The 14,247-nt window shown below is 30.5% G+C and overlaps 1 protein-coding gene across 1 annotated transcript; it reads right to left on the bottom strand.

Annotated features, from left to right (window-relative positions):
• Positions 1 to 3,344: 3,344 nt before the first annotated feature.
• Positions 3,345 to 10,471, bottom strand: LOC118044710 (mitochondrial-processing peptidase subunit alpha). Its single transcript, XM_035053152.2, has 13 exons — positions 10,148 to 10,471; positions 9,632 to 9,868; positions 9,239 to 9,535; positions 8,987 to 9,154; positions 8,708 to 8,875; positions 8,534 to 8,620; positions 8,296 to 8,362; positions 7,921 to 8,018; positions 6,404 to 6,476; positions 6,235 to 6,305; positions 6,041 to 6,090; positions 3,828 to 3,940; positions 3,345 to 3,741 (listed from the first exon to the last, which is right to left on the bottom strand). Exons 1-13 carry the CDS (start codon positions 10,184 to 10,186, stop codon positions 3,689 to 3,691), a joined length of 1,521 nt encoding a protein of 506 aa, XP_034909043.1. The 5' UTR covers positions 10,187 to 10,471; the 3' UTR covers positions 3,345 to 3,688.
• Between the last annotated feature and the right edge of the window lie 3,776 nt (positions 10,472 to 14,247).

Raw genomic sequence — 14,247 nt, forward strand, 5'->3', positions numbered from 1 at the left:
AATCATGACATATAAGTATTCAACATGGATATGTTTGAGAGTTGTTTACAAATAAGGTAATCACCATTATCTATATGAAGTCTTTGAATAATTTAATGGATCCTCTCACAAAAAGACTATCTAGAGACATGGTAAGAAAAACAACTAATGGAATATGGTTGAAACCCATTATTAAAAATACCGATAATGAAAACCTAACTTTGGATTAGCAAGAAGCTTATCTCTAAATTTAATGGGTAATAACAAATTACTATTTAGTATTTGTTGGACACTGATAATTAATTTTGGATTCTATTATGATATTATTCAATGTGTTCTATTATGTAAAGGAGGATGAATGTTGGCTCTTAATAGAATATAAAGTTCGTGTCTAATGTAATAAAGACATGTATAATTCCACCTATATAAATATAAAAGTGGTGTCGCTTTTGACAAGAGATAGGATTTTCTCTTGTAAATATTCATGATAATAAGATTTTAACACATGACCATAAAAAGTTCTAAATAGTTGTAAACATCTTTAAGAGTTTGGATAGTATTGTGTGTGTAGTATCTTTGATTCTACAAAAAAAAAAAGTTCTACTTTAATCCGTGAACACCAATAACTTTAGTATGGTTCAAGTTCTAACATTAATTGGAAGTTTAAATTGCAAAATACCTTCTTGTAAGCATAATTTTATCAAGTGGAAAGACATTCATTACAAACTAATGGGGGTTGTTAGTGTAATTTGTAAGTGAATAAAGAAAAAACATTCCCTCCTAAGTGTTTATAAGTGTGGGTTTCTATTGTGTAGTAAATTGAGTAAAAGTCATGATGAATAGGCTTTCTTAGTGGACTTCTTTATGCTATTATATTGATATTTATAATATCAAAAGATAACATTTGACACTTTGGCACTTGGAACATAATTTGCCAATAAGATTAATTATTTTTTTAGTTTATTTCTTTTAATTTTTATGATTAATTTTTACATTTGTGATTGTTAGAATAAAACTAAATAACAACTATTTAGTTTAATTCAAAATATAATTGTTTTATTAATAGTCATGTAGTTTCATTAATAGACATATAGTTTTATTATAATGTTTCCAGTCTATATAAACTTGTTATTACACAGAAAGAAAAGATATACAAAAAGCATATTTTCTTTCCCTTTTCTTTTCTTCTTATTCTTTCTAAGGTTTAAAATGTTTAGTTATATCCTAGAGATGTTATCTCTGTATGGAATAAATAAACATATTAAGATAGTGTTTTCACGTCTTTAAGCTAATTGATTTTACTCTTTATTTGTTTTCATAACCAAACAGTTTACTAATAGATCTTGCTAAAAAAAGGAGAGATTGTTAGAGTTAAGTCAAGGAATTTGATAACCTAGTTGCAAATAGAGAGCCTTGAGTAAAAAAAAAACTTAGCTATGGAATCAATTTTGAGTTTGATTTAGAAAGATGATAAGAATGTAATGACTATAGTTGCACAAGATAGTGTGCATGTTAAAAAAAATTAATGAAAGGCATTATAGTCATTTCATAAATAATAGCCTTGTGATGCTGCCAAGCTTGTAAAAACTGAAAGTTCTCAACATTTAGGTGAGGACTTAATACTACTAGATAGGGATATGACCCAAACAGATTATGTGGATATCCTAGCAGATGCAGACAAGTCTTGGTACAAGAGGAGACCAGGTCACAATAGGCTAGCTTAACACCTTAATACTAAGATAACAAAAGATTCAACTGTTGAATCAGACTTAAGTTTTTCCAGGTGATTTTATATGTATTTTTCTCAAAGAAATCTTCTTTATCACTTGGAATGTTGGATCTTTCAAAATTAAACTCAGAAGTTGTTGTTTAAGTCAATTTTGTTATTTTTCCTAAGAATTTTCAGATTCCTTATTTTTATTTCAAACTTGTTTTAATTTTTTTAATGTTTTTTGCTTTTAGGTTATTTTCTAATGGAGGTAGATTTTTCTAATCTATTTAAAAATCTTGTAAACCTCTTAAGAAGATAACCACAATATACTTAAAATTTAGAGAATAAATTTGAAAATTTAGGGTTCATGCAATCTTTTTTGCTCATTAAAATTCTTGTGTTGTCCTATTAGATTCTGCCTACATCACCTTATATAGAGAAATGGACAAGCTTGTCTTGTCTTTTTTAGTGGGACAAAAATTTCTTCTTTATCTTGAACAGCACAAGAATGATTTATTTTATTAGTTAAAGGTACACCAAACATCTTCATAACAAAATTATCATGTCTAGTCTATAATTATTCATAATACCAAACGCGCCCTATTTTTTTTCATCTAAAAAGTAAAAAATAAAATAAGAATCCTTAGAAAGGTGTTTTCCTTGTCATTAGTGACATTTCGTCTATCATCTACCACATCATTTCTTAAATTCATGAAATACATGTCATCTCGATATTAAAAATGACATCTGGGTAAAATTTTCATATCAAACATGCTATATCTTAACATTTTATTTTCTTGTGAGTAAATATGGAGTTGTTGAATTTTTATACCATCAACACATGTTTAATGATGATGATAAAAACTTTACCAAGTGGCTCATGGCTCATGTATTTGTATAATTCCATAAATAAATCTATGTAGAAAGGAATTAGCCATAAAGAAGGAAAAGCTCCCCATCAAGTGATTGCAAAATCTAGTTAATTCATTGAAGCCATCTAAACAGATTTTATATGCCTCATCTCGATTAAATATGATAAAATAGAGTTTTTTACAGCATGTTGAATATGATGGTTACACATTTATTTTAATTTATATTAATAATTATTCGATCTTTTGTTTTTAGTGAAAACAACTCGTTAATCTTTTCAAGTTTTTTTTAAAAAAAAACTAATATTGAATCCTTATATTTTCATAATTAACTGTAAATTAATCCTTGTATTAGTTTTTCATTAAAATTAAATTAATTGCCTAAAATAATATCCTTCACATGTAACCATAATTTTTCAATCTTATCTACCACAAACAAAGTTTAAAAAATATTTTAAAGAGTAAAATTAGAAACTGCGATAAATAATAACTTCGATAAAGTAAAATCATCAAAAACACCAACTAAATTATAACTTACTATTTCTTTTCTGAGTAATTGTTTTTCTTAATATAGAATTGAATAACGTTATAAACTACAGTCATACGTTAAAAACACATACAAATAACAATTTATACGTATTTAGCTCCCGTAGATGCTGATTATCAGCAAGCTGCACCTTTTCAGATCATTTCCAGTTAAGCAGACATTCTGTATCGTTTATAAGATGCCTTTCCATGCTTCCATGTTCATGGCCCTTTATTCATTTATTTGAAAATAAAATTCATTTATGCTCAACATCACGATGGAATTATTTGTATAAATCAATATCCTAAGTACAAAAATGCATAAATCGACACCATGATGTATCCCATCACCAATAAAATATCATCCAAACCACTAACTTTTTTCCACAATGACCGTGAAGATATAGATTACAAAGCCGAGCATGGAAACAAAACACAGTGTGTAAGGCAACGTCAGTCATATCAAATGCTGCTGGCCAAAGATTCACCAATTTATTGATAAGGAAAAGAAAGGGACCATTGAAGATAACTTGAACTCAAATTGGTTGCAAGAGAAATTGTACGTTTGTCAGGGGACCTTCCCGTTTGCTAATAGTGGACAGGCTCATTTTGACTTGAACATGCTGCAGATTGTATCATATGTTGGGACATTGATAACTGCAGGAAAGTAGTCAAAAGAAAAGGTAAATAATCTAAGAATCTGCCAAGATACAAAACACAGAATTCTTACTGAATGGGAATACCTTCTCCGTATGATGCCATTGTTAGAGGTGAAGAAATAAGCTTTTGGGAAATTTGGGTAATATCCTGTAATGTAACCTCATCTATCGCTTTCAAGAAATCATGCAACGGTTTCCTGCGGATGGAAAATGTTGCGAGTAAAGAAATGATCTTAGAGAACATTATATAGCTAATTTGGCCTAGATCATACACGGGAAATCAACCTCCAAAGAAACTTGTGGAGTCATTAATGAGTTACCAAAAAAAATTAACACATATTCATTGTGATACGAGAATCTACAAGACATTAATGCATGAGCTGGTGCTTCACTATATCAGTGGCAGACTCTAAAATTGTGTGATCTCCAGTGGGCTATCAAAATGGGTTAAAACAAGGGCAATAACATGGTGTTCTGGGCAATGCCAGGAACCAAAATGGGGAGAGGACTTCAATGGTGCAGACAGCAGTTTTGAGGATGGCATTAGGACAGATATTATGACTTCTTGAAGGGTGCCCTGAAATTAGAGAGAGAGACTGGAGGCAGAGTGATGCAGGGTGAGAAAAGGAAAACAATACTAAACGACAATTATAGTAGAAGTCTAGAAGAATGAATATAGTTGAAGCTGGAATGAAAAACAAGGTTTAGGATTCATGGAGAAACCCCTAAAATCTATATAGATTGATAAAAAAAAAAAAAAAGATTTGTAAAATAGCCCTAGTGGTACTAGCCTAATTCTACTAGTTAAAAAGACCTGATCCAATTGTACAAAAAGAAATCACAAATGACAACTAGCTGCCTAATATTAATAAACATCACATGCTAGTCACATGACAACTAGAGATCTAAAATACAAGAAGAATTGCTAAATAGAAAGAAAATCAAAATCAAAGAAATTATTTGATTCTAGAAGCTCCTGCATCACCAAGAGAGAAATAGTGAAGGGGAGACTGAGAAATGTGGAATTAACAGAATACAGTGTACAAACACAGACATGCACAACAATACACAGATATAGAATAGAAGATAATTAACAAATCATCTTAACTGAGCAGTCTCAATTCAGTTTGTCTCCCTGAAATGCAACCCAATAGCACTGACCCTTGGCACATAGCATTATGTAACCTCCTTTATAGGAAATCAAAGCAAATTATTGAATATTTTTATCATTGAACTAAGATTTTAAGTGTTTCTTTCAATTGACCTGGAACGTGAAAACAATGATGAAGAATTCTCACAAACTATTCTAGAGAAAGAAGAGCTCAAGGTGAAGGGTAAAAGTATAATTTGTATCAGGGCAAGGCAATTTGAAGACTATTCCAGCAACCTGACTGTCATTCCCATAAAGAACATGCACAGAAGAGGATGCGGTTTTTTTTGTTTTTTGTAGCATGCCCATTGTTATAGATTAATGGGGCTGCATGAAGGTCAACAACTTATTATATTGAACGATTTCATATTTCTGCATTTCAAAAGTCATGACCATGTTTTTACCAACCAAAAAAGAACATGTATCTCATTATTTGAGTACATCCCGGATTTCTTATGTGCCATTAGCTTTTCTAGGGATTTAGTTATATATCCCTTGTAGAGATGAAGTAATTCTGGTTAGGAATATATTTTACTTCAAATTTAAATGCAGTTGACTTTGGCTTTTTATTTATTAGGCTTCGTTTGTCTCACATGAAATATCCTTAGGTATAATATAACCCCATTCTCCAATGTCAATGAAAAATATTTTATAGTCAAAGGATAGGGATGCTCAAAACAAGGGAAAATAATGTGTGGTTCTCAAGAGATGAAAATGTTTTACAAGACCACTTTTTTCATTAAATCATGTGCCTGAACACCAATTAAATGCTTATTGTTTCCTTCTTAAAACTATTTCCCACACACCAAAGAGTACACAATTATTTTCAAGAAGTTTTCATTGAAATTGCCAAACATTAAAAAATAACATATCCAAGTGTAAAACATTTTCCCAGGATTGTTTTTGAAAGAAAATGGTGTAATTTATTTTATTCCTTCTTTAGATAATCCAGTATTCCAGTATTCTAGGTTATTAAGTTACTTAGTTTTAAATGTTTCATTTAGGAATTATTATATTCTCTATTCTCCTTACAGCTTTCATTAAGGTTCTAGTATTGGTATGAGATCCCTAATCTACTATTTCTAATGAGTTGATTGATGAAAATAAGTGTCCATATGGTACTGGATAGCATGGGACAAGATAATACCTCTTGTTATACATCAAAATTTGTCTACCAATATCTTCCGAAGCAACCATCTGCAAAATATACCTTAAATATAAGTAAATACATAAATATAAGAAAATAACTTCAAGAAACCTAGATACAGTCTAACAATCCACCGGCAGCACTGCTCTAGTATGCATGATTGATACCAAGAAAGAAAGATATTGTTTACATACTCTAGATTCCAAATTCATCAAAATGGCAGACTTTGTTGACTGTTTGGCACGTTGTAGCTGCACTGGGTCAACTTTAAAAAACAAAAGAGAAACATGTTTGCAACATGATAAAGTCAGATTTTGCACAGCAGAAAGAATAATAGCAAAGGATAAGGGCATCACAACAAACCTGCACCAGGTGAAGCAACTTCAGTTAGCTCCCTAGCTGCTAGCTTAATGGCCAATGATGCAAAATCTGCATCCTGCATCCAGAAACATAAGATGAGAGGCATTGACATGCACAGTAATAACATATAATCCACATGGGAACACACTCAGGTATGCCACTGCTTCTATATTCCTAACATATGCCTTAAGTAATAAATCAGCAAAGGTCGATCACCTAGGCTAAATGATGTAGAGATGGCATGGCATAATGTGGGCTTGATTCAAAAAACACCACCAAATGTAGGCATCAATGGTAGTTCCTGAACATAAGTTTGCATATGTCCAGTCAAACAAGTGCATGGAGACATATCCACTCACACAAGTATAATAACAATGTACCAGCGTCATAGAGCAAACAGCTCACTTTCTTACAGTGTTGATGTTATAAATTAGAAATTCATGAGCAAAGATGCAAAAATACAGCAAAAAAATTAGGCACAAGAGCAGCTACCATTGGATTCATGCCCTCATCTTTTTTTACATGCTACATGCAGTGTGCATTTTAGGTCACCATAACAATAATAGTAATAACAGTAACAGCAACAGCTACAACAACAACAACAACAAGAAAAAAGTCTGTCAAACCCAACATCACCAAACTCAAGCCCGAAAAGGTCACATAATTGTCCTTCCATGTTGACGCTAGAGAACATTGACCATATTATGTATGATTCCAAATCAAATCCTCCTAATACACATGTTCCCAAATACAAGAAAAAACCTGCTTAGGAAAATTAATTCCAATTCCAGTATCATCCCTATAACTTTTTATATTTTGTTTCAGTATTTTTCACTATTTTATAGCGTTGAGAAAGGGGAGTTTCATCAGCCATGCCTTTCAATATTAAACTGACCATATTTCCATGAAAGTTGCATGCTTAACCGGCTTAAACATATCATCAGCCTTTTCACTCATCATGTCTTTGATTTCATATTATTACTTTTACTCTTATATTTGCCATTTGGTGAGAGACATTGAGAGATTGGAGAAAAAAAAGAGTAGAATTAATAAATAAAAAAAAGGATGATCACGTAAGGGAGATAATAATAAATACTATTTGAATGGAAAAGGAACTGAATAGATTTAGTGATCAGTGCACTTTTTAATATATAGTTAAAATACAGTCTTTAAAATATTAATCTTAGCATTGTTGGAAATGCATAAATTACTTTAATTTATATAACTGTTTCGTAGTTAAGTTAGTCTTTAATTGATACATGATCATACATGTGGATGCATGCAACTATAATCATATTTTCTCATCATTCTTCCTCTCTTTTTCCCCCCTCAAAATTCACATGTTAAAACTTAAAAGATACAAGAAGCATATGGACTGCATGTTACAAAAAAAGCTAGTTAGCTAATAGTATTGAGAGATTGCTGCTAAAAAAGAAAAAGAAATTTCTAACAAGTTGTCAGATGTAAAATATGTTTTCTTTGACCATATATACACTTGAAGGTTCTGGGTGGTAGCTTACTGTGGTAGCTTGGATACCAAATATGGAAGAGTGATTGTAAATGTGGCTGAATGCTGAAAACGACTGAACTTTGTCATACTGGTTCAAGACACGTTGATCTGCCCATCAAATCAAACAAATATAATTATGTCAAAATAAAACATTAGTAGGAAAAAAGAAAAGAAAAGCAATCCAATAGTATAACTATTAGAATAAAGTGCATTCCATGGTAACTGACCCCACAGTTAAGAATTCGTATCCAAGACCTACAAGCATAATAACCAATAAAATTGTGTGCTTGTAGCATAATGGAGAAATGTTACTACGCTCTTCTATCTATGTATATTTAAGATCAATTCACATGTCCATTAAATCAGGCATATGCAGAGAACTTACATAGCCTTGAATACATTCCTTTCCCAGGGCCACCAGCTGAGAATGATCCACCACCTCCCATTAGAATCTAAAATATGATTAAACATATAATTTAATTGTTCCCGTCAAATCATATTTGATAAGTTTTAAAAAGAAACAAAGGAGAAGTCACGGTGCAAATAGAAATAACCAAGCAAAATTCAGCTAGGTATATGTATATATATATATATATATATATTATATATCAAATTTTGAAAACCTGAAGAACTGTCAAAGTCATGGCCTCCTTCACATCATGCCAGCCACCTTTTAGTCCAAATGCGAGAGCAAAATGGGTTTTCTGGTCCTGTGTTGGAAAGTCAAAGTTGACAACTATAGACGAGTAAAATATGGTAGAATGATTTTTGTTCTTAAGAAACAACTTAATACATACCCCTGATTCAGCTTGACAACGGAAATCACCACCAGTATAAACAGATTCTGGCTCTCCAGGGCTCTTTTTATCAGATAGGTCAGATAAAAGGGGCTCTGCAATGGCTACCAGTTCCTCGTGTTCAACACCAGAAGCTGCAAGTACCATACGACGAGCAGTATAATTTTCCTGAAAAACTCAAATAAAACTTCAACGTAAGAATGCAATACTTCTAGAAACAAGCAATAATTTCAATTCAAGGATACGATGACAGAAAAGAAAATTTTCACTTGCACATACAGCTACAAATTCCTCCAAGAGTGAACTATTCAATCTATCTATTGAAGATTCTGGAGCTAAAAGAGGATTTGCCAAAGCACCAGAAAAACCCACAGAGTGAATTGCCTCAAAAAGCAAACCTTGAGGGTTTTTTGAAGCTTCACTGATCTCAGCTTTCACCTTCTGAAGCTGCATGGGGCAGAATATCATGTGTGAGCACCACTTATCTGCAGTTTCACAAAGATGCATAATAACACCACAACAATGATTTACCTGTTCATTGAACTCCCAATCAAGGAAGACAGGGTTCCTCACACAATCAATAAGTAGCTCAACCATCTCTGGAAGATAAGTCTTCAAAGCATCATATGTATATCCCATCTGCTCCCGAGATGCTGAGGATTGTACAGAACCCCCAATTGCTTCCACTTCTCGCACAACACGCAAGTGGCTACGGTTTCTTGTGCTTTTGAATGCCATTCGTTCCAGAACATGGGTGGCCCCAAATGTTGCTGGCGACTCATATATTGAGCCGCAGTCAACATATAACCCTATTGATGCCGCGGGATTCTGGTATACAAGAGCATGAAATGACAAACAATAAGCTAAAATGGACAACAACCATAAAAACAGAAACCTTCAAGAAAAGGATACAAGCATAGATACCGGTGATGTTTCAGATGCAATTCGCAAGCCATTACCAAGCGTAGTAATCTTAGTTACACCAGGTTCAACATAATCAGGCAATGTAGAAGGGAGTTCAACTCCTAAAAGTGGAAAGTCTAGAGGTGGCACAGACTTGGACTTTTCACCAGTAAGCCAGCTGAAGAAACCACTGGAAGAGGATGGTTGCAAGGCAGCTGCACTCGAACTTGCAAATCTTGTAGGATACCTACGGCAGCCCTAATCACACAACAATTTTCCCACTATCACATCAGGCCCAACAACCCAAAAAGTGGTATACGGCTAAATAACAGCCACAGAAACTCAGCCATGCCAAATTATCATTAAATGTTAAATGGGTTTTTAGTAAAGGCAAGGTTGTTTCCTTTCTCTTGTTCTTTTAATGATATTTTCTGATAAACCAGGCAGATAGCAGCATATCCCACAAGTCTATGAATAGATCTAAGACATAAACAAGATGGAGTTATTGGGATTAGGAATTTAGGAGATGAAACTGACCTTGGGAGCTCTGAGACGCGAAACTGCGCTTCTATACATGATGATGCCTTGCTGATTTGATAGTTGCTATCAAAATTATTCAAAACCCAGATTGTATTTATTAATTTGTAAATAAATAAAAAAAGAGACGTGTGTTTGGCTTGCTCTGTCTCTCGCTCGCTCTCCGATCAGTTAGTCACCACCGATTCTCAGTTTTGGGTGTAATTTGTGATTGCTGCTGGACATGAAAGAGTGGCTGCTTTCTTCTGGGCCGTTGATATATTATGATGTTTTCAGTCTCCCTTGTTTTCCTTCCAAGACTATCTACTAGCAATAGCATATTAGCATGACCAAGACTAGATGGCCCGTGCCAGGCAATGGGCCAGATAAATAAATAAAAAAAATTAGAAAACAAAAGTAATCATTAGCACTTTTTTTTTTTTTTTTAATTGTAGTAGCATGAATGTTTTTTAGTGTAGTTTAAAAAAGTTTTTTCCTGAGCTAAAATTATTATTGTGGGCTGAAAAACAGAATGTAGGGTAATGTTATAAAAAAATAATATTATAAAATTTTACAAAAAAATTATACAGTATTTAATTAAATAACAATAAAAATATAATGATTAAAATTTTTTAAAAAAATCATGAAGGGATGTATGAAGAAATATTCACTAATATAAAAAAAATTGTTAATTTCATGGAAAAAAAAAAGAATTTCAATGATACCCAATAAAAGAATTCAAATTATTTTTTAGTCAATTAACTAAAGTGTAAAACATAGAAAAATATAAAACAAACATGAAAAAAAAAGATTAAAAAGAAACCAAAACTAGAAAAGCGCGCTAGCAAGCCTACGAGTGTAGTTAATTCAAAAGAGATTTGGCCTACGCATTAGATCTTTTTATTTTTTTTCTATATTAAAAGGTAAGCAACATGTTCTCCATCCTTTATTTTTTTTAAAAAAAAATAGTACATAAAACATGTTATCCATTAACCCATTTTAGGGATTGAAAGTTGGTCATAAGTTTGTTTTGTCTAAAAATTTGATTTTCAACCCAAAAATCAGCCCAAACACCTGAAATAAAAAAAAATCATCAAGCTCAAATCTATCATTTTAAGCAAGAGAAAGGATAGAGAACTTAGGTGAAAATGCCTCTCATCGAATAAAATTTATTAACACTAAAATCAGTGTTTTTGTAGCCGAAATTGGTGCTAACTAAAATGTTTTCTCTCTTCAATCGTAATCTAGTCATTCTCTCTCTCCTCTCAAATTAAAAACTGGAAAATAAAAATAAATAAAGTTTAAAATCAAAATTGAGTTTGTAAAATATCGAGAGACCAAAAAAATTATTATTTAAAAAGTAGGAGGACCGAAGTGAGTTTTTCTATTTGAATTGTGAAATTGTCATTCTATTTTCTCTGTTTTTTCACATTGATCCTTTTTTTTTTAACCTGAACTTGCTCAAAATTTAACTTAAATTGGCCATTTAATTTGGTCCTGCAAGAACAAAACTTAAAAAAAAAAAAAATTAAGGATGAAAAAAATAGAGCATTTGGCAATCCACATTGTTCATGTCTTGGTCTGCAATGCCACTTTGCATAATAATTTTTCTATGCCTTTTAGTATTTTCTATAATTGTATAATTGAATTGTGCTTTATTGCGGGTCAAATAAAAAAATTAACATAAAAAAATAAATATATAATTATTATCAACTTATTTTTTGAACATTAAGATGGATGCAGATCAATATATCTAAGCTTATGTCGCGAAGAGCTATTTCAATTATTTTCATTTAATTATATATTACTATTTTTTTATTAGAGAAGTAATAATTCAAACTTATCAAATCAAAGTAGTTTGTTATGATAATTCTCATTTCTCTGATCTATTATTCTCAATCTAAAACTATATATTTTTAGCAATTTACTTTTATTTAATAAAAACTAAAAGTGATTAAAATAAATATCCAAAAGACTCTTGATGATATAAAATAAGGGTATAAAAAAAACATATCTTTAATTAAAACCTCTTCATCCAAGTATGCATTTTTTTGGCGGTTTGTTTATAGAATGTTTATTTTTTAAAGCAAAATATTTTAAGAATTATAAAAGCAAATTTAATTAAAAATAATATTGTTTGAATATCATGTTATGAGTATATTAATAAGTATAAGGATAATACACTAGAACTTTTTAGGGTTCATTTTTTATATAATCATGAGATGATAAAAAAAACTTTCATAAAAATGACAAAAAGGTTTTTTTGTTTTTAAAGGACAAACCATGAAGGGATGAAAAAAGTGCTCAATAATTTTATATAAAAAAAAATTTTGTAATTTTATTCATAAATTAAATATAAACTCAATAGTATTTAATAAAAGGGATAATTACACTAAGGATCTTGTATTAAAGACTATAATGAAGAAGTTAAGAGATAAATAATATCAAAATATTTGAAACTCGTGTCGCGAAGAGGTATTCAATTATTTTCATTTAATTATATATCAATATTTGTTATTAGAAAAGTAATAATTTAAAACTCTAACAAAACAAAATAATGTGTTATTATAATTCTTATTTCTTTTATCAATCTATTTTTTATCAACCCAAAAATATATATTTTTTAGCAATTTAATTTATTTAATAAAAACTAAAAGTGATTATAATAAATACCCAAAAGACTCTTGATGATATAAAATAAGGATAAAATAGACATATCTTTAATTAAAACCTCTTCATCCAAGTATGCATTTTTGTTGGCGAATTTGTTTATCAGAATGTTTGTGTTTTAAAGCAAAATATTTTAAGAATTATAATAGAAAATTTAATAAAAATAATAATGTTTTGTATATGATGTTTCGAGTATATTAATAAATATAAGGATAATACACTAGAACTTCTTGGGGTCATTTTCAATATAATCATGTGATGATTAAAAATGTTTTCATAAAAAAAAAGATTTTTTAAAAAAAAAAGACAAACCATAAAGGGATGAAAAAAAAATGCTTATAGAAAAAAAAGAAATAATTTTATTCAAAAACTAAATATAAATTGAATATTATTTAATAAAAGGGATAATTACACTAAATATCTTGTAGTTCACTCATTTTTTTCAATTTGTCTCCGTGCTTTCAGAAATTACATTTTGTGTCATGTAGTTTGTAAATTCATAACACTTTACACCCTCACTCTAGCATTAAAAAAAATCAATAAAAAATGTTGGATTATTTAAAAGATTGCAATTATATTTTATTTAATGACAAAAGAGTTATTGTAGTGTTAAAATCATAAAATTATTATAAAATTAAAATTAAAAAAATCATATTTTTCTCTACCATGACATCTATTTCAAGCATTTTATCAAATAATTTTTCTACAATATCAACATGCCCATCTATTGCAAAACTAGCCAAGAATGCATTTCAGGCCTCTAATTGTAGCTTATTTCCTTGATTGATTAACAAATTATGATAATCGATTGATAACTAAACCTATTGATGTCTAGATGAAGAAACTCATAGAAATTTCAATGCATGTGGATTACAAGACTATGCCATGAATTCAAATCTGGTTTAGTATTAATTTTTCATTTTTCATTCTATTAATGGAAGAAAAGTGAAATCCCAATCTTTTTTTTTTACTTGTTTAATTAATTAGCTAGAAATAAAGATTCTAACAAGTAAAGACAATTAATTCACCTAATTTTACTTAGTCTTGCATTTGAACTTGCATAATCCTAACTTACATTTGAACTTATGGAATTTATACGGGCTTTCTATGTCGTGGTTACAAGTTAAAAAAAAAATAATACATATTTGGCTAATCAAGCTCTATATACTATGGAATTTCCTTTTTAGAAAACTTGATACAAATTTGGTGAAAAGAAAACAGAGGTAACAGACCATTCTCTCAAGATTGTGCTTGAAAAACAAATCTCAAAGTTGAAATTATTTGTCATAACCCACACACACCCAAACACTTTCTCTTACACCAAAAAAACTTAACATCTTTATCTTTTTAATTTTCATTGGACACCAGCTGCTAGCCATAAAAAAATTCCTAAAAGCCAACATCTTCAAGCCTTTCCCTTCTCATTATCAACCACATTCATAATCTACCTT

Source organism: Populus alba, chromosome 10 (genome assembly GCF_005239225.2).
Source record: "Populus alba chromosome 10, ASM523922v2, whole genome shotgun sequence".
Classification (NCBI taxonomy): Eukaryota; Viridiplantae; Streptophyta; class Magnoliopsida; order Malpighiales; family Salicaceae; genus Populus; species Populus alba.